The 23,783-nt window shown below is 42.6% G+C and overlaps 1 protein-coding gene across 2 annotated transcripts in view; it reads right to left on the reverse strand.

The window, feature by feature from the left end:
• The window catches only part of TAF4B (TATA-box binding protein associated factor 4b), a 309,374-nt gene that overhangs the window by 232,823 nt on the left and 52,768 nt on the right, over positions 1-23,783 (reverse strand). For both annotated transcript variants that reach the window (XM_078687389.1, XM_078687390.1), the window contains 2 exons: positions 20,530-20,652; positions 11,097-11,186 (listed from right to left, as the gene is read on the reverse strand). In XM_078687389.1, the coding sequence (XP_078543515.1) occupies positions 11,097-11,186; positions 20,530-20,652 (213 nt within the window). The remainder of the gene's footprint in view (positions 1-11,096; positions 11,187-20,529; positions 20,653-23,783) is intronic.

Below are 23,783 nucleotides of genomic sequence, written 5' to 3' on the forward strand. Positions count from 1 at the left end.
GTAAATCGCTCTGCATAATGTCCGATGATCTCTAATGGATTCGGTTTGAGCAGGTACTGGCTCGTCATGCAAAAATACATCAATCCAATTTTTCCTAAAATGATAAGCATTCGTCAAGACTAACATTGCAATTACAAGGTCATTACCAAAAGCCAATCCTGGAGGTGAAGAAGTATGCTCGTGGCAAACAGTTTTCCGGTTCCATTCAGTAAGGAAATTTGCCAGGAGTAGTTCAAGGGTCCTTTTTGTTCAGTGGAACCTCTATGCTTCCTTTCCAAGAGGGTGGAAAAATCTGTAAGCATAGCAGTAGGAAAACACTGGGTAAAGAAAAGGAGCCCATGCCAGGATATCTTGTTTAATGATGGCTATCAGGAGATAGTCCGGGCCTACTGCACCAGAGTACCTTGCCCCTTTAATAACATTTTCAATTTCCTTACAGGAAGGAGGGCCATAGGTGTTCACCAGGGAGGGCTGAGGAATGGACTCCAAATAAAACTGTTCCTAATGTTTAGTGCATATAGTTGAGATATATTGGGTCCATTCTGCATCAGCTATTAAAATTGCTCCTGCCTTATTTAATATCACAGAATTAAGCAAATACAGCCCAATATTTACGTGAGTCACCAGAATGTGCAAGCTCTCTCAGTTTGATCCATTTGGAATCTTCCACCGCCCTACGTTTGGAAGCAGTAAGTCTGGTTCTTACTCTTTAATCTGTTAATTTCCCTTTGCCTAGACCCTGATGCCTGCTTATATTGGTCCCTTACTAAAGCATTCCATTCCCGATTTAAAGCTTTATCTTCCCCGAAGTAACCACCGGGTGGTCAATACCACGGACTAGTTTTTTACTTCCACATAATCTAAATAGAGCCAAATACTTCTCAAACCAACTAATAGGATTTTCCTGACCAGGACCAGAACTCGCATTTTTAACACATCTCCCTAAGCATGTTTGATTTTTATGAGACCAAAAGGTACGCCCATTTGTTCTATTATAAGTAATAATTACATTTCTCGGATTCCAACGATAAAGCATCTTAAATTCCAAATTAGCATCCACAGATAAAATACTGTAGTCACTCAGATCCGTCCTCAGTATTTTAAACTCAGTGAATGCTCCAAAGAGTGGATATGATAACACCATATAGTCAATTAATGACTGCCCCCGGGACAGCATGGAAAGTTAGAGAGGCAGGGGAGTCCTCTGGAAATACTCCTTTTTAATATAACTAAGTCATTAGTTCTCAAACAATCCAAGAGACTCAATCCGCTTCCATCCGACCGGGTATGAACTGCCAACATAATTTCAGGGATAGACCATACCTCTTCCAATTTTTGGTTGCTAAAGGCCAGTGAAGAGGAATTTGAGCTACTCGCATTAAAATCACCTTCCACAATTATCAATGAGCAGTCTTCAGGGGAACTGATTCTATGCCTAAAAGAAAAGATGAAGTCAACAAGAAAATCAGACCCCCTACCTGGAGGAATGTATATCTTTACTAATAAAACGGTAGAGCACTGATCTCATGTTAGATTACCCAAGGTCAGTTTTAAACACATACAGAGTTTTGACAGGTGAAAAAAAACCAGTGGGTTCCAATTTATACTGCTACTAAGTAGGATAGCTAAACCCCCACTTGCGTGACCTTTTGCTGAAGGTTTTGCTGCACAACAAAAACACAGAAATTCCCTAAACCCCCACTTGCGTGACCTTTTGCTGAAGGTTTTGCTGCACAACAAAAACACAGAAATTCCCCAAACTAAAATCCATGCAGCTTCAGGTTTCCTGTAGGCAGATTATCCATGAATCGTAAATAATTAGGGAACTTAATTTAAAACCTGGGTTTCCAACCCCTGCCACATTCCAGGACAGGATCTTTCCCAGGGGGCTACTTCTGAAACATAGGGAGTTTTTTTTATTTCCTTTAGGAGCATTCAATGAGCCTGCTACCCAACTCCACTGTGGCAATTCACCTTCCCAACTAGATTTGGTAGCTCATGTCCCCCCCCCCAAGCCCCTACTCCCAACAACACCCCAAACTACTAAAGAATCTCATGGCAGTTCCATGGCCCTACGGCCACCGATACCTGACAGATTCAGCCACACATCAAAATTGTAAACAGTATTATTCACGTTCCACAGTTTCACGCTCTTCTGAGCGTTCCGGCGTTCCAGCTCAGTCTCGAGGGAGAATGTCTATCCCATCTGTCACAGCATCTGGGTTGTCAAAAAAAACAGACCCTCCCATTGACCTCCACCCTTAGACGTGCCGGGAAACATCATGGCATATGTCAACCCCTTCTCCCTCAGTTTCTTCTTAACAGCCAAAAAGTTGCGTTGCTGTTTCTGGACCGCCTGTGTAAAATCCGGGGAAAAAGGAGAGGGTAGCATTTTCATACCGGTTAGGGTCCCCGGACCTTGCAGCTTGCAGGATAGCATCTGTAGCTCTTAATTTTAGGACCCTGGCGATCATGGGACGCGGCGGGGCCACGGGCCTCGGCGGGGCCACGGGCCTCGGCCTCCCCCTTGGAACCCTGTGGGCACGCTCGACTGAAAAAATTTGAGGCCTTTAGGTTGAAGATGCTGGAGGACAAGGTCTTCCACAAAAAGATCCGGGGCGGGGCCCTCCGATCTTTCTGGCACCCCCAATATACGAACGTTGTTTCGCCGGGCCCTACTTTCGTATTCGTCCAGCTTGCGTTCCGTCAGATCGTGGAGGATTAAAGCACACGTACATCTTGTTGCAGTTGGGCCACATCATCTACCAGGCTGGAAGTTTTAATTTCCAGTGATTTAACCTCCTCATTAACTTTAGTGAGGTCTTCTCTTATGAGGTTAACTTCAATGGAGACGGTGTCCAGCTTGGTGTCCAGTGTCACCATTTGCAGTCCTAGGGAGGATTTAACACCATCTATGGCAGCCATAATGTCCTGTAGCGTGACCTCTCCCCCCTGATCCGGGGACCCCTCAGCTGTGACAGTCGTGTACCCCAGGCCGGCCGGCAAACCCTTCGGTAGCCTGTAGCGGTCAAGCTTGTTTGACTGTATCGGCTTTAGCGATCTTGTCCCCCTAGAGGAGTGCCTCTCCCCATCTTGCTTGGATGCCATTGCCTGTAATGTGTATAGAACCACTTGGTTTGTAGTCCAATTCCCTTGTGCCAGCAAGCACACTGCTCCCGGGTCCCAGGTACGATATACCCCGCAGCAGGTTATTCCACGTAGGTCTCCCAGTAAGGGGTGGGGGGTCATCAGCACACTCCACCTCCCTGTCGCAATCAATCACCACCAGCGCACCTTCACCTACCAGTGCTCCCTCGGGCGAGTTGTATACACAATGCTGAATTTGCCTCAGAGTTTCTTTCTGCTCTCAGCCAGGGTACTGTCATTCGGTATGCCCGACTGCTGCAAAGTCAGTCCAGCTCGTGGGTATGGGAGCCGGGGCCTCGATCTACACAGGGTGTCCCACCATACACCGGATCTATCCCGGAAGCGCACCACACCGTGGCCTCAGTAGTAAGTTAAGGGTGAGGAGGAGGGGGGTCACCGCGCCCCCCCCCCCCCAATCTTCACCCCCCCTTTCAGCCCAGGATCTTTACGCCCACCTCCAGCAGTCTCGAGGGCCCAGCAGGACCCGGGGCCCTCAGCCTCTCACACCTGCTCGTTATCCAGCCGCTGCGGCTCCAGATACGCTTGCCTGCCTTCTCGGTGATATCTTCTCCGGCAGGCCCGGCCGGCGACTTCCGGTTCGGGACGCCGTTGTTATTGTATTCGGGGACTGCTGGGACTCGCACTCCAGTCCCCGGCTTCACCGCCCGCATAGGCCCAAACTCGCTCAGCTCGTCATGAGGCACAGTGAAGCTGCACTCATGACGTGCTGAGCTCGGCACAGCCACACCTGTTTTAGAACGTTCAGCACAGCGGGGAAATTATCCACGCGTGCGAACGTTCCAACGACCGTGACAAGCTCAGCTCGTCATGAGTGCAGCTCCACGGTGCCTCATGACGAGCTGAGCTCATCACAAGCACTCAACGGGTTAATGTTATTCATACAGTCTGGTAAAAGATTGAGATAGCCAAACTCTATGACTTAAGGTGTCAGATTGCTAGGTTGAGATGTCTGGGATCTGGGTGTTTTATCTCTCCACGGCTCTACGTGAGGAGATTGGATGTGAGATGTCGTTTTTGAGGAGGAACTACTGAGAGCTCCAACAGGGTGGTGAACAAAGGTTGATGCACCTATGTGGGAGCTACTAGGATTAGTGTGAGGGACGTTTGCCTGCGGTTCCGAACCACTAGTGGAATGAGTGGGAGAGGCAGAAAAGCATAGGCAAATATCCATGACCAGTTCAGCCATAGTGCATGGTCTTGGGACAAAGGGTGTGGATGTCTGGAGGCGAAGCTTGGGCATTTTGGTGTGTGGCGAACAGATTTATTTTGGGGAAGCCCCACATCTGAAAGAACGGAAGGAAAACTTGAGGGTGGAGTTCCCACTCGTGAATCTGTTGTCTCGGTCTGCTGAGGAGATCCACAATCTGATTGTCTACTCCTGGAAGGTGTTTTGCTAGGAGATAGATTTTGTGATGTATGGCCCACCTCCACATGGCCTGTGCAAGGTGGGACAGTTGGAGTGTGTCCCTCCCTGCTTTTGTATGTAATACATGGCTGACATGTCTGTGCGTATCAGGACAGCTTTGCCTACAATGTGAGGTTGAAAGGCTTTGAGCGCTAGAAATACTGCTAGCAGCTCTGGATGATTTATGTGAAGCTGCTTCTGCTGCTGACTCCACATGCCCCAAATTGTGCGTGTTTGGAGATGAGCTCCCCAACCAGTGAGCGATGCGTCTGCTGTTAGCACTGTCAGTGGAACTGGGTCTATGAAGGGCCGCCCTTTGGAAAGGTTTTGTGGATTCCACCACTGCAGAGAGCGATGAGCGTGGCCGTCCACCAACACTAGATCTGATAATTGACCCAGAGATCGATTACACTGATGTGCTAAGCATTCCTGAAGGGGACGCATTTGAAGTCTTGCATACGGAACTATTAATATGCAAGACGCCATCATTCCCAGTAACTACATGAATACCCGAGCTGGCAATGAGTGGTGGGGTTGAAACTGGGAAATTAGAGCCTGAATGTTGGGGATTCTGGCTGGATTGGGGCAGGCTAGAGTTATTTGTGTTTCAAGAGTTGCTCCCAAGTACATATGCATGGTGGATGGTTGGAGATGGTACTTGGACAGATTTACTGCAAATCCGAGATCATGGAGCAGCTGTACTGTTTTGCAAGTGTGGTGTAGACAGTTTGCTTGGGAACTGGCTTTGATGAGCCAGTCGTCTAAGTATGGGAAGACTTGAATATGTTGTCTTCACAGATGAGCTGCGACTACTGCCAGGCATTTGGTGAATACTCTGGGATCAGTGGTGACTCCAAATGGAAACACTTTGAACTGGTAATGTTGTGCCACTAGCACACCCCGGAGATATTTGCGATGAGCGGAATGTATTGCAATATGGAAGTAAGCGTCCTTTAAGTCTAAAGTAGACAGAAAGTCGTCTTGCTGAAGGAGTGAGCACTTGTTGGAGTGTTACCATGTGAAAATGGTCTGATTGTATATACAGATTTAGGTCTCTGAGGTCTAGTATAGGCCTGAGAGCGCCATCCTTTTTGGGTATGAGAAAGTATAGGGAGTATACGCCGGCCCCTTTGATACTGTAATGGGGCTGGCTCTATAGCTCCTTTCTGCAATAGAGAGTGAACTTCTTGTTTGTGAAGGTTCAAATGCCCTAGTGACATTTTGTGTGAGCTTGGAGGAATCTCACAGAATTAAGAATACTTAAGAGTATACCTCTAGGTATATTTTATATATTTTATCTCGCCCCCAAAAGAAACAGGATTCAGTGTTTTGTCCGGGCATAGATTTGTAAAAAATCCCAGGGTTAGATTAGCTTCCCTAGGTTGAGTCCGGTAGAATGCCTCGATAAGTTGAGGGTAAGATGACCTCTTAAAAACCTTTTGATGACCCGAACCTCAGAGAAGTCACAAAATACCCAATAGGTCCTAGGTGACTTCAATACACTCAAGTGCCCATTTTTTGGTGTTGTATAGGTTAAGGAGGACACATTTGAGGTTGAACCTCCTTTACTCTCCCCATAGGGATCTATTAGAATACACCTGCTCTGCCAAGACCCTGAAAAAGAGTAGGACACTAAAATCAGCCTTATATATTTTTTTAATTATTTTTATGTATTTATGTTTAGAGTGCCAACATAAAATAAGCCGCTTTATTTGGGAAGGGAAGAAAGCTAGAAAAACTTTTACACAGTCAAAGAAACTTCCAGAGATGTCATCTCTGACATACTCAAATAATACTAAGTGTTGCAGCCAAGATTCACCCTAGGTTGGCTAAGAAGAAATACTGAGTAGCATTACTGCTTCAGAGATCAATATCATCAATAAGCCTAGCAAGCAAAGTTCCCAGGATTCTTACAGATGAACAAGCTGAAACTTTATATTTGTCTTCAATAACAACCACAAAACACGTCCAGACAGACCCAGGGAATAAGGGGGTGGAGCGCTCCTAGTCATCAATGGCGTATAATGCTTTTTTTTTTTTTTTTAAATCAAACTTCTCTTCAGATGGGTTTGCAAAATAGAAGCTTCCAAACAGGTGAAAGAAGATGTTGCTGCTTTGGAAAATGAGAGAATGTGATGCCCAGTGGGAGACTGTGTGATATATTTGACAGAAACAAAAAAGGTGGCCACCAGGCAACTGTCACCTTTTGAAAAGCTACTTCAAAGTAAAGCAAAATGAACAGGTTATTGATCTATACAGGTTGTTAACCCCATGTGCTTTAATTATATGAAAATTTAAGAAGGTTGGGGGGAGGGGGCGTGAGAAAGAGCATTTAATAAGGAACAGTAAAAAGACACTCAATAAGAGCAAATTTTGCAAAGAAATGGCAGTGGTGGAGAATGTGTACAATATAATATATACAGATGACACCTTACTTTACACAAAATAAAGGAAACCCTGAGAAGTAACTGATGTGACTGAAGAGTTAGGGGCAGTAACAAATATTCTGGGACAGTCCTGCACTTCAGTAATTTAGGATAAATTACTAAAGGAGTTCAACAAAAATGGGGTGACACTGTGTCCCTCAGAACCTGGGTATACATTAGTAAGCAAAGAGTGGTTCTGTCGGGTTCATGTAGGTTACTTTACGGGACACTTCGTGTCACATGCGTACTAGAATTTCAATTTTTAACATCATTATCTCAACCGCATGGATAAAGAATTTTTCAAACAAAAACCGTGACACGATATTACTGGCTGTATGTCTAAACAACTACTGCCTAAACCACGATTGCCTTAAACACGAAAGCCTAACCACGATCTATTTTTAACCACTACCTTTTTAAGCACGACTTCCTAAACCAAGAAATTAAACATCTCGTGTTTGGCCATTAGATGGCACTATTGTACTTGCAATACTTCTTGCGTGAACCAATTTTTTAAAAAAAACAGTTCTAAATGTTCTATCGTTCGCGAGCGCGTGGCCCGCTCAAATCGCCTGCGCGCGGCCAGGTGTTGTCTCCTGGGAAGCTGACCCAGTGACAATAGATCTCGGGCGAGACCGCGCTTACGCGCTGTTCAACGCCACGAGACCTAAAAAGGAGCACTATTAGCTAACAGAGCAATTAGTTCTACATAATTATATGGCCTATTTATATCCCCCCTCCCCTTTGTACATAAGTTTGGACCACTCTGTATATATTGCACACTTGTTGATCACTGAGCACATATGTCACATGATCACCATTTATGTGTAAATAGTTCACCCTATGTTGACAGCCTTGATCTACTGCATATGTGAATATAAGTGAATGATTTAGTTCTGATAAACAAATAGCAGACACTGATATCAAATCAAGGTTTTTGTTTGAAAAATTCTTTATCCAGGCGGTTGAGATACTGATGTTAAAAATTGAAATTATAGTACGCATATGATACGAAGTGCGCCATAAAGTAACCTACATGAACCCGACAGAACATCTTTGCTTACTTAGGGCCAGATGTAGGTAAATTCAATTTAGCGAGTCCTTAATAGCGATTTTTACCGAATCGCTATTAAGGACTCGCTAAATTGAATGCAGGTAGGAATCGCAAAAATATTAGCGATTCCTTAAATTTCCTTAATAACGAATCGCAAATTGAGATTCGTTAATAAGGAATACCTACCCATTCATTCCTATGGGCTATGAGGCCCATAGGAATGAATGGGAAGCTATTCACTATTTGCGATTCGGTATTAAAGAATCGCTAATAGCGGGAGCTATTTCAAGGGTGCCAGGGTGTCAAAAGGACATCCTGTTGCACCCCTGAAATGTGCATGTGTGCACATGTGGCGCACATACATGCCATAAGGGCACGAATGTGTGCCACATGGCACTTTAAAAAAAGCAAATAAGTGATTTTTTTAAAGGAAATCGCTAATTACCACCAACTTGAAGTTGGTGGTAATTAGTGATTCCTTAAGCCTAAAGTGCACTTTCTTTTGTGCTACCTACATTGCATTTAAGGAATCGCAAATTTTGCGATTTCTTATTTTGCTGGTAGGTTTTAAACTCACCTACATTGCGCTCAGCCAAATACCGGTCGGTAACGCAGAAATTCTGTGAATTTCTGCATTACCACTCGGTATTTAGCCACCTACATCTGGCCCTAAATTACTAAAGGAGACACAAAGAGCCATGGGAAGTTACTTTAACCCCATGCCTGAGAAACAGCCGTTAGGCACACGGAAAAGGATTGAATTTGGGCAAGACCATATTGCATATTATCTGGCAGGAATCGAAAAATTAGCATAGCTGTGTGGGGAACAACCCGATTTGACAAAAAAAAGTATAGACAGCAGGTTCTCAAAATTGCCGACCATTAAATGGCAAGTCAGAAGCATGTGCAAATATGGAAGCATAAAAGTAACACAGATGGGACTCATTATCCTTAAAAGAATATAAGCACAGCACGTTGCTAAAATGTAGTCTTCAAAATCGAGCAGTACAAGAATGATGCAAGATGGGAAGAGGGAAAGACATGAAAAAGGAAGTGACAGTTAATTGAGGGGAACAGAAGAGGGGGGTGAGCAGAGATATGTTTAATGTACATAAGCAAATGTAATATGAATTAATTGTAACAAATATCCTGATCCACAATCCCCAAAAAGGTAAAGCCCACAGCCAAGCTAGGGAGCCCAACATCTAGTATTGAACATAGGCTTCTGCCTCTTTTGGGACTACAAAACACACTGAGTAACATTCTTTTCCATGCAGACTACATGGAAGTTTCACTCTCTACTCTTGTGTAATATGGTAATAAATTCACACTTGCAATCATCCAACTAACTGTCCAACCATACTTGCATTGGTCCAGCTATCCAACTGTACCCATCCATTTATACACCCACACACTTTCATATGCAACCACAGCCACTCATTAGCAACGCCAGAAATCAGACATGCTTCCAACCAACATCAACCAGTGTCTGCATGTGCCCAAATTTGGGTGGTCTGACTATGGGAATGTGCACACAGAGTAATGCCTAATGCATGAATGCCTGTAGATCTATTTCTGTTAGTGCATTCAAACATACCACCCAGCCGTAACCTGTTACAACACAACACAGAACCTAAAATAAGTCAGACAGATTGGCTGCTTTCAAGTAGGGGGAATCCAAGCCTTGGGCTACTGAATGTACACAGTCTAGAGGAGACCTGGGATTGTATTCTAAAGTAGAAATATGGGACGCAGAGCAAGTGGTTTCGAAGGAGATAAACAGGGCATTATGTCCATTATATCAAGTGATATGGGAATAGAAAGATAAAGTTGTGTGCGGACGTTGAATATCTAGTGAGAATTTACAGCTCATGATGGGGAGGGGGCGAGCAGGTTTGTGAAGCGGATATGGGAAGATGGCCAGAAAGAGATGGTCATGCAAGAGCAGCAAACAGGCCGGCATCAGTCATGAGTGAGCTTGAGAGGACTGACTTCGTAGTAGACGCTCCAGCTGAGAACAATTAGTTTATTGGATTTATTTCATTTGGATTTCCAGAACTTGGCAAAGTTGGAAAAAATTAAGTCTGCAAAAAGAAGCTACTGATTTCAATGGGAACAGAGTGCAGATGTCTAATCCAAGTAGGGAAGTGGGAGGGTGGAGAATCATAGGTGGTGTGTGAATGTAAATGTAAATGTGTTGTATTTGTAAACTGCACGGCTGCCCACGCGACGGGGCATCCCGGCGCTGCACTCATACCGCTGTGGAACCCTTCCTGGCTTTTCCATGTGAATTGTCCACTCCTGGGCACCCCCAAGGAGAAGCCAGGCATCCAAGTAATGCTGGGTCCGTTGTGGAGATGAAGCAAGCTATTGCCCAGAGTCACAGAGTGGGACCCATGATTAGACTAGGCACCGAGGCGAGAATTATCAGGTCCAGGGAGATTGAGTCAAAGAGCCGCCGAGGCGGGAATTGAACCCTGGTCCTGGGCCAGACCTCTGCATCAGGGTCTGCCGCTCTAACCAGAATCATAGGAGGTGTGTGGATGCAAGGATGTTCGATTAAATCAGGAGGCCTAATCTGCTCCCTTTCTTGCTAGGAAGGCTGGAGTGGATGAAATATATCTATCCCCTCTGGGTGAAAAGCAGCCAATATGTCAATGTAAGTTCAGCAGATGCATTTTTCATTAATGGAAACAAACGCAGGGTTATAGGAACCAGACTCGTCCCGGATGGGAGCAGTTTTTCCAGAGGCAGAAGGGTATCACTGTATGGCTGAGCGATTTGGAGCACAGGCTTGATATATTAATTATGTTGAACTGGAATGGGCAAAGTTGGCTAGGTGTTAGGAGGCGATCCACTTAAGGGAGCAAAGTCTTAGGGAGGGCAAAGGTGGGAGGGAGCTATATGAATGTAGACTGCCAGTGTTAGGCAAAAGACAAAGGTTTGAGTGAAGACTCCATATCAGATTTTTATAAGAGATATAGGAATTACGTGTGCGGTATTATTCATGCAAAATTAGACCAAATACTTTGAACAAACATACCTTAAGGAAAGGAACCAAATATGGCTGCGGTGAAGACTTCAGCTCTGTGTACAATCTTTTTGTGAATTCTTCAGGTTCAATTTTTGCCTCCTACAGAAAAGGTGTTAAAGGCAAGCTTAGGGCTGGTGAAATATGAAGCACTCTGTTTTTTAAATGTATTTCAATATGTGGCACTTTAGATGCAAAGGCAAACATTGAAGATCAAGGTTGCCGTGAGCTAACAATGATATATAAATTAAATAACTACAACTCAGGCAACAAAAACATGCTATTTTCATTTCACAACAATATGCATAAAGTTTTCAGAGTTACGATGTATAAGTATGTTGTCTCTGGAAAAATCATTCAGTATGTCCAAATAACGGTGTAGCACAAACCATACCCACGGAGTTTGAAGAAATGTACAACTAGAAGATGAATAAAACATTAATGTTTTCAACAGGTTACTTGAGAAAGATACTTTTGTTCCAAAACAGGACAATATTACATTTTATGCTATGTTTTTTTGCTCTAGTCTGAAAAGACAGAAAAATGCTCCATTTCAATGGTAGGGTTTAGCCACTTCTCTTTGCAATGTTCTTCTAACAATGGGCCTCTGAATCCAGAGTGAGCAGATAAAATATTTCAGTGGAGCTTTATTTCATGAGAAGAAACCTAGGAGAACAAAGGGACATGATAAAGCAGAGCAGTGCGTTTTCACGTGGAGTGTGATATCTGCTGGGTACCTCCTCAGCAAATGCCTCTGTAGTGCTAAAGACAGGTCTGTTATGTCGTGGCACCAACATGGTATTCACTCTTGCTGCTCGCGCCAGAGAGATTCCCCTTGTTTCTAATACACTAGTTGACCGCAGAATCATTTCCATTAACAAACAATCCTACTGTTCGTTGAGAGGACTATGGCATCACACATACAGAACATAGAGCCAAGTATTTCCATTGCTAAGCAGTTGCAAGTTACTAAATCGACCCTCCCCCCAACTATCTTGTGGGTCACAATATGTACATCAACTACATCCATGTTTAACATTAATTTAAATACTACATGGTCCCTACACTTTACACCAAGTACAAATCAACTAGTTTTTCTGAATTTAATTTGTGATATTTAACCTCGAAATGTAATTTAATAACATTTTGTTTGTTGTACTAACCTAACCCGACGTTTACAATCTCTAATGAATTTGTGATTTTTATTTAATAACAATTTTATCCTTTAAAAGGCGTCTGCTTATTTTTTTTATTTGTAATAATAGTCTGACTTTTAGCTTTCGTTTTTTGACATTTTATATGGGATAGTTAAGTGTGATAAAAAGCTGTTAAAAAAACCTTCGAAATTCAATAAAAAAACACCAAAGGTTAAAGTAATGTTCTAGTTAGGTAAACATGTCAGTGACAACATTAACAAGTCCAGAGTAGTTAGTTCCTGACACTCTGATCTAATCCCTCAGACTATTTATGAGGATCTGATGTTTCTCTGCGTCATACACAGAAGATGGGTCAAGGAGGTTCAAAAGCACCAGTTGGTTCATGTCTAGAGCTGAAAGGAAATGGAAGTATATTTATCAATATACTTTCTGTGCATCTAGCTCACCTGAATCTTGATTGATCATGGAGGAGGTTACTGTTTCCCTGATGATCTCGGAATAGTTTTGTGATTTTCCATCTTTTTTTTTTTCCTTCACTTACGAACGCAATTTTTCAACCTGGCCCAAAGCTGCCTAAGACGATGGAATTTGCATATGTCTTTTTTGTAAAGCTATGATTGCTGCCTGGTTCAGCACAGCTGGCATTCTTCCTGTTGTAAAGAGGCGATCATCAAGTCAATAACACCGACCCCAACTAGAGGGAAAAATATTGAATCTATTCTGCTGCACATGGGAAAATTTGGATATTTGAAGCTTCAGTCTTTGCTTCTTAGTCCATCACTTGGTTCTAGTTCAAGAAGCTGCATAATTTATTAGTATCAGTGGTCATAGTCAAAGGGGGATGGGGAGATTTTAGATACTTTTGACTCAAAGAAAGATATCACTGCAGAGCAGAGGAATGACCGTATTAGTTTCTCAAGCTATCTGGATTATTCCTCTGAAAATAATGTAGAGTTCACTTATTAGTCTTGAGACTGTAAACATGTACAGACCACAAAAACCTTTCTAAATCATCCTTAGGCATTGTGGTAACCTGGAAACCTTTCATGTGGACTTCACATTTATGTTTGTCAGCGTCCGATTCGAATTTTCTCCGTGTCTTTGCGAGATTGCATCTGCTCCTTTTTATTTCTGCGAATTTCCACGACTCCAAGTATCTGTACCCACTATAGCACCGGGACACTCTAGGATTAGTTGCTGCACTCCATAAGTCCCGCAAACAAACAGACTGTGGCCGGATGAGACTAGGGGCAATCCACTGAACTGGATGTGTACTTTATTTTAAAAGTTCTGCAGACATCCAATGTTACTCCTTTGCTGGGTACTCTGCTCAACAGAATAACTGCATTAACGCCATATGTCCATTTAGGGTCCTTCATACTGAATATGGTACATGTAATTATATGGCACATATGGACGCTCTCAGTCTTGCTGACTTAAATAGGTGCACTTTGCCCAAACGTGCATCATATTAGTGATTTGCTAGGTAAAAACTATTTAGATAGCTTATTATTGACTGAAACCTGGTTGACAGAGGCCTCTGCACCAGATGTAAAAAAATATTAATAATTCATCTGGACGGAACAAAACAGAATCCAATGAAAATGAATGGTAGTAGCTGCCTTTACTAAAGGTAATCTGATTTCTAGCAGCAAGTCAACTGTCTCTGCTGATCATCTTATCACTCTGAATTTTAACTCACTTATGCTTTTGACCTTACTCAACTTGCTTTCTCCCACGCACGTCCGAGTTCCTTCCCCTCAGACTATTATAAGCTGGTCAGTTCTTGAATTACCTCGTGTTCCTAAATATCAATTAGTGGTGATTTAATTATTGGGCAGGTAATAGCCTTGAAGATCCCAAGGCAAATTAAATTACTTATCTTTTACCTCAAATAAATATGACACGTTATATCCATGTGCCAACTCACAAGGCCGGTCATGCACTGGGCTACCCTTTGTCCACGGATACAGACATAGGTGGTCTTCAAATCTTCCCATGTTTATGGAAAGAGAATTTTATTATTTAATGATCAATTTAATACTGTTGCCAGCACAAAGAGCATTGTATGTTTATCCGTCCATTCAAATCAGTCAACAAAGGACTTGAGAAATGCATAAAATAACACAGCGTATGCACCTCCTTGGTCAGTGGAAGTACACATTAACACTTTTGAAGCGTTATTAAATGCTGCTGCCAAAATGTTTCCCCTGCAACTACTACTAAACATAGTAAACCTGCTCATTCGTATTATTTGAAATAAAGGACGGCCAAAACAAAACTTGCCTTTTGCAATTAATTAAACCATTATTTAATTGAGAACATTACCACCATCAGGGAGGAGACTTGCCTCACAATTTCACATCAACTACACAACTTAAATCTACTGCTGTAATTGTAACAGCTTTTGCAGAGCTCTCGAAGAAGGATCCGTCATCTACAATTGGTCTTTAAAGTCGGGCTCTCCCATAGACCATTGTCCAGTTCATATTTTTTAAACACAGTGGTTATAAATCAGATAGCCTCCCGCCTTAATATTACATTAGAACAAGGAGTCATTCAAAGATGCAGACCTCTCCTTCCCTATTATAATTCCTTTATTACCAAAAGGTGTCCGAATTTTAAAAAGTCATGTTACCAATCAATTTTATAACCTCCAGTAAACTAATAATTACTTTGACAATTTGTAGGTGCGATTTTGTCTGACTCATAGCATGAAGTCTATCCTTCTTTCAATTATTGTGGATTTAAGATCAGAATTAGGGCCACATCAATGCATTGATCCTAAAGTAGGTCAGCAATATTTGATGTGGACGATCAGGCTTTTCTGTGGGACCATGTCAAAGCAATAAGCATTGAGGGCACCGTTTTACAATTGCCGAGCACTTTTCTTTTTGGACATTCTCCGGTTGTAAACCTTCCACCTTATAAATTATAATGCACAGAAATGTCCAGTTAACTTTGAGTCCCACAGGGCTCTTCATTCTCACTACAACTTTTAACATCTATGTGCGCCCCATAGCAAAAGCCTGAGCTTAGATCTTATATGTATGCTTTTGACCCGCTGGGTTAAGCCTGGATGGAAATTCCATAATGCACCAGGCCTTTCAACATACCATGAAATTCACTTGGCAATGTATGGCAAAAATAATCTCAAGCTAAATGAGAAAAAAAACTTAACATTTTGAATATTATTGGCTGACAGGATTTATGGCTACATTACTAATCTGAAAGAGTCAGCCAACATCCATTTTGTCCCTTGTGGTTTGCAGGCTTGGGGCTTTATCAAAGCCTTTTATAGTCTTCATAGTAGTATTTTGAGAGAGATGGGAGGATTCTTGTAGTTCTGTCTCTGTGATCTTGTCGACAGAGCTACCGCCTTGAAACAACTTGGTTCTATTCCAATGCTTGTCCATAGTGCAGTCCGTAGTAAACTTATTAGTGATTACTGGTCCTGTATCCTAATGTGGTCTGTAGAAACAGTACTACGAGAATCCTCCCCATCTCTCTCAAATCACAATCCTGGGCCATGAAAAAGCCCTAGGCCTGCGCTCCACAAGGAGGCAAAGCACAGGTTGCTGTGCCTGTCCAAACAAAGAAACAAGAACTCAAGAATTCAACAAGCAACTTGGCTGTTTCATTGTATTAACTAACACAAATTAGGTTTCTAATTGCATATTTCTCCATTTCCATGCTGAATAGATCATGGGAACTCTAAATAACTAGATGCAAACATCCCCTACCACTTAGTAACATTCGGATAGTACATACTTGTGGGATAGGTCAACACCCACTTGGGGGCGCTAGGACACACCACAGCCACTTCTAATTGAGACAAGGCAATCAATAGAATACCAGAGTCCAGGAGGCCTCTTCTCTACCAGACATTAATATTCAAGTTTAGTGTATACATTGACACCTGTACTGTGGCCTGAACAGGTGGCAGACGATTGCTTTTGAGAATAAATGTTAATGCAAATAAATTAGCAGTATGCGTTTTCAACTTGGCCTTTTGCAGGGTCACCACCAAATGCTTTGTCGGTTTCTCTGATTTTGTTTTGCTGAAATTTGTTTTTGTTGACCTCTGAACTCTAGCACTGGTTAGCAATGGTAAAGTCCCCAAAGCGCTTGTGCTCACTCCTAAAAATATGGTTAAATTGGCTTGCATCTGATTGGCATACTTGTATACTCATAAGTCCCTTGTAGGGGGAGTTGTCAATATAACCAGGGCCTGTAAATAAAATGCTACTAGTGGGCCTGCAGCTTGGCATTATAACCTTAAACTCGCCATTCACTGTATACACGTCACCCATAAGGATAGGGCCTTGGTATCCCACAGGGCAGGGTGCATTGTAATTAAAAGGTTGAGCATGTATTTTTATGTTGTAAATGCCCTGGTAGTGAAAAACTCCCACATTTGTTTTTCACTACTGTGAGACCTATCTGTCCCATGGATAAAATTGGGGTGCCTTATTACACTTAATAAGTGCCAAGATTTGATTGGAGACAGGTAGCATTTCCTTTTTACCATCTATGAAATTGTAATTAAAACTCCTCTTTAATGGGACAGTTTGATTTTAAATTACAATTCTGAAAATGTCACATTTAGATAGTTGGCATTTTCTTTCCCTTAGCCATGTGGTGCCTGCAGCCATCCCTGGATCACATGGCTAGGTATAAATGGCATTTAGATTTTGTGAATTCCTTCCAGGTAGTCATAAATCTGAGGGATTAGATGTGCCTGAATGTGCCATCTGCTGGCAGGATTGGGGGGGGGGGGCAGAGCTGGCACAGCCCCACTTGCAACTGAACAGGCTGTGCTCTGCATTGACACAAAGGACTGGTTATCTCCACATTGTTTCTGTGGCCAGCTTGGAGCAAAGGAAGGAAGTCAGGAAATTCCAAGCACTTCAAAAAGAAACCTCTAGAAATATCTCCCAGCTTCAAAGAAGGCACCAGGTACAAAAATAGGGCCCTCAGACCCACTCTTCAGTTCACTTTTTGAAACTGTGGAAGGACTCTGAGGACTGACTATTGCACTGTACTTCACAAGACTGATTTCTGCACCTGAAAGGACAGCTTTGCTGCCCGGAGCCTGTCTTGAAGCCTCAGAGGCAAGTCCTGCTGTTTGAGCCCTGCTTCTTCACCTGAGCCCAGGGTTACCAGAGTGACTCTAGGGTCTAGTTTGCTGGCCTAATGTCCAGAGCTACAAGGACATGGCTGGTTTCCAGCATCTTGAAACCACATCTGAACCCAGCCTCAGTGACCCCTGAACCCTCAAATGATGTCCCACCAGTACTGGACCCTTGGTAGTGATGCTAAATGTGCCCCGATTGCCAACAATAAAAACCTGGAACTTATTGCATTTTTGCATTACAAAATGCCCCTAGAACCAAAAGGATACCAAGACCTACCTGCTAGGCGATACACTCAAGGTCCATCACCGATGAGACGGACTTCACATCAGCTCTGGCTACATTCTTCTAATCAGCAGTAAATCCTGTTCAGCGGTCCTCTGCCAAAGGGGTCCCCCAACCTATTGGAACGGTCATCGGCTACAGCCTTCAGCCTCGTCCTGCTTGAGAATTAGGACTTCCATAAAAGTCCAAACGTACAATGACTTACCCTAGCAGCTTCCTGACAAGGACGCACCCTCCTTGGACACTGCTTGCAGCTGTGCCCCACTGAATTTTACCTTCTCAGAACCTTTTTCTTAAAATCTTTCAAGTACGAAGGTAAGCACTGACTGGGTGTAATCCACTGGTGTGAGTGCTGATGCACAAGGTTCTGCTAATAATTAAATATTACAGTTTGGTTACCAACTGCTAATGGTAATACCGTGGGATCCACAAAAGGTTATTTGCAATGATGGCATGGCTTCCACATGTAGGGATTTAAATTATAGTAGTGCTGAGACACACACAAATATAAATGAGACTGTTGAAGGCAGAGTTAATTCTACAGCAAGTGGTTGTTGTTATAGTGACACTTGGCATGGGCCTGTAGTGTTGACTCCCAAATGAAAATAAATGCATCTGTTGCCAGCAGTTCAGACAAAAAGAACAGATGATAGACTGAACGCTGAACAATGCAAACATTTACCCCCACTCAACAGATCTGGGTTTAATCCATCGTTTTTTTGCCCACCACGCCACCCCAGTTTGGAACTAGCCATATGCAAATCAGTCTTGACCCTGGTCCTCATGGGAATAGTCCAGGGCGAACTGCCAAGCCAGGTCGTCCCTGGACAGAAACAAGCATCCTGGGACCGGTTTCAGGGTATCGCCCCTCAGACAGGCTGGCTTCAATCAGGCGAGCACAGGACCCATGCCTGGGCATACCTTTCCTACTTAGTTAAGACTTCATATGTACCCACTTTGAGAAGATGTCTTTAGTTGTTATTGTCAAGTAGGACTAGTTAAAACGCTGGGTGTCAGATTGTCCTTTTGCTCCATATGAGCCACGCTACTATAGAATGTCCTTTGTTTAGAAAGTTGTCATGCTGGAATTCCAAAAGCAGCAGTCAGTTTCTCTGTGGGGCCTCATGAACGTATAGCATGTTTCTCCTAAAACACTTATGATTCACCTCCAACTGTGACTGCTGTGCCAAACCACGAGGATGTAAGATGAGGGGGGACTGGGAGCAAAGGAGAGATGGGAGTGGGTGTATCATGGACCATGCAGATTGAAATCGAGAGGTGCCGCACTTAAAGCCCCTGAAGCATCAACTATCGGGTTAATGGCCAGATGGTATTGATTCAAAGACCGCAAACACAAAGAAGCCTGCAAGGAAAACATGGTATAAAGCTGAAGGGACAAGACCTAAGAAAGCAAACAAACCAAGCTCTTGTTTAAATACTATATTTTAGAGTACCTAGTGTGTGCTGTTTTGAACACCAACAATATTTCCTGGCTGCAGAAACACAGCTTTGGGAATATTGTGATAAAAAAAGCAGACGTGGGAGCCCCTGAATTTCTGTAAACTTTTTTTATGGCTACCTAAAAAAAAGTTATGTTGACTACTATCAACATTATTCTACCATTTTTTTAATGTCTTCCTTTTCAAGGGTTTCAATCTGTAGCTCTAAATCGTAAAATAAGTAGACTGTTCAGCATTAAAGTTATGGATTAATTTTCAGAGAACCTTTTATCATGGCCTGTTCATATGAGCACTTAAAATATTTTCAGTCAAAAAAGTACTATATTTTTTTCACGTTGAAAATCATGTGCGTTCTGCTTGGATTATTAACCAATTTTCAAATTGAGACAGTTCTAGTATTTTAAACACTGCAGTTCTAGCTTTCTGAATGTGTGATTTATCTGTGTCAAATTCCTATGTGGTTCATAGGTTTGAGGTTTAGAGTCTGATGGGCCACACCCTAAATCAGGGAATCAGGACGTAGTCCACTGTGGTCTTTATACTTCAAACCTTCATCGCAGTTCTCCCATAAAGCGTATTTACCACACTTTATTTATTTCACTCTGGTTCTCATTTATCAGTCACTCCTTTGAATTCGTGCTCTCATATCTTGAAAGCTTGCTTTACATTTAAGAGGTCTTCAGATAACGTTTTCATCTAAAATCTGCCTTCCACACTCAAAAGTCTAAGCTGGTTATGCAGCTAGCTCAAATTTCCATGATCCTATGTCAGGAAGTCCTCTATGGCCATGGACAAATAACTCTTACGTACACAAGTGTGAATTATATTACATGAGACTCGGCTATCTTCACTTCTGTTTTAGTGAAAGGTAAAGTGTGCTGCTTTTGATGGCTCGTCTGTTGCCCTCAGATGATTAGACTATATAACCACATACATATAAAGGAAGCTGAAAAGCTTTTCCATGTTGGATGCAAATCCACAATTTAATGTTATTAGGGTTATGTTGCTTCCTTGAACTATACCAATGAAAAGTATATCTAAAAAAAGACATCAAGATACGCAGGTTCTACTTTCTTATTACAAAAATAAGAAGATACAACCAGCATACATCAATTATTTTTCCTCATGTGGAGAAAAACCTTCAAAGGTGTTTTGGCATCAGCGGCTCTAAAATAATACAAGAATTATTGAAAATCGCACTCAAATTACCCATTTGTCTGACAACTGCATCGCCTGGTTTGTAGAATAAACATGACTTTTCAGAGCAAACAAGCTATCACTATGGAGAACAATGATTTACGTTCATAAACTCTCATAAGCCATACTAGGTGACACCTCTAAAGTTAAATAAAGGATAGGATGATCTTGTACGATTTACAACCAAAAAAAAGGTAAAGAAATAGCTTACCAACAGCTGCTGCACTAAAGTCTTCACATTCTTTCCCATCTCTGGGGCTTGTGGTCCACTAGATGCAAGCTTTATTAATGTGGCAAGAAAGTTTTTGCATTTTTTCACATTATCCAGCATTTCCTGGTTATGGAAATAAACAGAAATAGCATTAGCACATTTTGCTACATCCAAGCTTTGAGGAATCTCCGCAGGCTGTATAAAGGGCAAATACAATGCAGGCAATTCCATTATTATATAAGATTATAGTTTTAGGCAGAAATCTCAAGTGGGCTGGGTCTTATGAGCTAGACTCAAGCTGGCAGACTGAGTGAACCCCATCAGGCTGGCTGTGTGAAAATAGTCAATGTCTCCCACTAATGAATTAGCACAGGTCACGAGCAGTAAAAGGAAAGATACTAGGTACCACCTAGTAAAGAATACTGGATACAAGGCCTGGAATTTAAAAAAATTATCTTGGCTCAACCATTTAACCAGTGGAGGCTTTTGAGGATTAGAGACTTTTTTCTTAAATTTCTGAATGAGCTTTCCCTTCTGGATAGTTCAAGAATGGCAACATGAAAATATTTATAGTCAGGGTAAATAGGATCAATATACAATGAGAGGGTCAAACAGAATCGGAACAAGCATGCATTGTTTCTTTGGAAAGGAATGATTTGAACAAGTTTCGGGGTAGGCCAGAACAGCAGTTTGTCACCACCAATTCAATCCACCAGTAGGCTTTACACAACAGTGGTAAAAACAGACATATCAAGGCAAGCCTAGAATTGTAATTAGGAAGCCATCTATGGTCGTGGACATTTTAATGTTACATAAAGTCCTTATAAGTATAACAAAGCCATGGCAAAGGTGTTCTTAGCAAGGGGTGAAAAGTCAGTTCATCAGATATTTTCAAGTACTTTGGTCAGGCCACAAAGTCTTGTTCTAAGGCTTTAGCTGGTTAATGCTGATAGGTCCAATTATTTTTCTAATTTTAGAGGTGTGATAGGGCAAAGATACAGACTTTGAAGGAACTTGATAAAGAGCCTAATAGGAGAGAGGCATAGATTAAAGGAGCAATCACGAATGCCAGCTTCACTATGGCGTCTCACACGGGACCCAGACACAAAAGTAGATACTGACAACTGATTACAGTAAAACCACCAGACATGCGCAGGATATGAATGAATAAAACCCATCTTGAATGGGACGGAAGCTCCAGAGCAGTGCAAAACCAAGACGGTAACGACAATGGAAAAAGTGTCTATGGTCTAAAAGATACAGCTACTGCGACAGGGGTTCTGGGTGCAGTTAACCATAACTATTGGAGGAGGTGGCACGCGGTGGCCTCGTTGGCTCACTTGGGAATGGGACACAGTGGACCGTTTATGGGTTAGCAACCCTTGGCAGAAGGGCTGCTGCAATGGTAACAGAGCATAGCCTGAGGAAGGTGACCACAGAGGATTGAATACCTAAACCAAGGGATGATTGAGGCAGCAGCGCACTGCGAGTTCAACTGCCCACCTATGCCCAGGTGTTGCTATAGAAGCAACGTGGGGGATGGTAGAACAGCGAGTAGAACAGACACTACTCCAGTAGTAGGCCCTGTTAAAGCCAATCGAGAATAAAACAGGATTGGCACATAAAAGTGAGTAGTCATGGAAGAGCAAATTAAATGCTGAAAATAGCTCATAACTTGAACTTTAAATTTGACAGGTCAGCAACACGCATCCACTTTCTCCTATTCATGAACCTCTAACACACACTGGTCTAGAGGGCATGTATAAAGGATGATTGTGCCAGAAGCTGAGAAACTCTTTTGCCCACATGCTTGCCACTGCCTGTGATTCAACCTACTCATGTGGTAGGCTGATCGATCTTAAGGAAAAACCTGATCAATGACAAATAGAGATACAATTGGGTCATGCAAAATAATGGTGCTTCGCAATCCTAGATGGGGCTTAGTTATTAGCCTTACCAATTAAAACAGACACTCCACGCAGCAAAGCAGCAGGAATGATAACGGGGAATTCCAAGCTGGTTAAGAACCAGAGACAGGAAAAGGAGCCTGGCCTAGAAGTTACACTTCTGGTAAATTGTCAAACGCACAAAACAATGGAAACCCCGCTTACCTAAAGAGAAGCGCTGGATAGTAAAACAGAAGCAGTATGGTTCATGTGGGCCTGTGATGCGACAACTATAGAAAGTATCTCTCTGAATGAAGGAAAATTCAAACTTAGTTTGTGTATACAAACAATCCACTGAGACGTCACAGAAATAGGTATCTGAATGGGTGTGGTTTAGAGTGTAGAGTGGAAAAACTGAAAAGGCAGATCTAACAACAACATAGGAGAAGGAGTGTGCCTTTGAGCAAATACAACCAGATTTGTATTGGTGTTGCTTTAAGTTGGCTAGCAAAGATAGTTGCTTGCACCTCCTGGTCTCTTAAAGGTCTATGCAGTTAAACCTATGCACATGGACCTAGCACAATCCCTGCCACTGGGGCCCCTTTCCATGACCTTTAACATCCTGACTCCTCCAGCCCCACACAAACCACCCCTATTCTACTCCATTCATGTATGACGTACATGTACAGCTAGTTAATATGTTCTGCACTACATACGTCCACCGTGTAGCCTCACTAATTCTGAAAACTGGCTCCAATTTTAATCCTCTGATGAAGAGTATGTTCTTGGGTCATATTAGAACAAGAAGTAAATCTTGGTGCCACCAAGTAATACAACTTTCCAGAAAGCAGCAGGACTGCCTCCGATCTACTGATATAGTGTGAGGCGTTTGAAGTAGCGAGCGGAGGTCAGAGTATTCGATGGTTGCCCTAGAAAAACGACCACTGCAGGTAACTGCTGGACAGGACACCACAGTTACAGAATAGCTGAATCAAGGGAGGGAGTGATATATAATTATTCTGGGAAGACTGCTCTATGTCGACTATAAACCATATACAGCTAAGATACACACAGAAGGGGAGAAGGCTAAGAGAATTTTGGCATGCCCGAAAAGATCAGATTAAAGGGGATCTCCAATTACCATCTTACACAATAAGGCTGGACAGGTAATTCACACACAGAAAGAGAGAAACCTAGAGATCCTAGATGATTATGCAGGTCTACACAGCGAAAAAAGAGGTATCAGACCTGCTGGAGCAGTGCAGTGTAAGAGCGATTTTAGACTCTACAGAACTAAAGCATGTGTAAGCCCTAGAAGCACCATTAACCATTCAAGAAGGGAGAAAAGCAATACTTGAACTGGCCAGG

The sequence above is a fragment of the Lissotriton helveticus genome, chromosome 4_1 (assembly GCF_964261635.1).
Source record: "Lissotriton helveticus chromosome 4_1, aLisHel1.1, whole genome shotgun sequence".
In the NCBI taxonomy this organism is placed as follows: domain Eukaryota; kingdom Metazoa; phylum Chordata; class Amphibia; order Caudata; family Salamandridae; genus Lissotriton; species Lissotriton helveticus.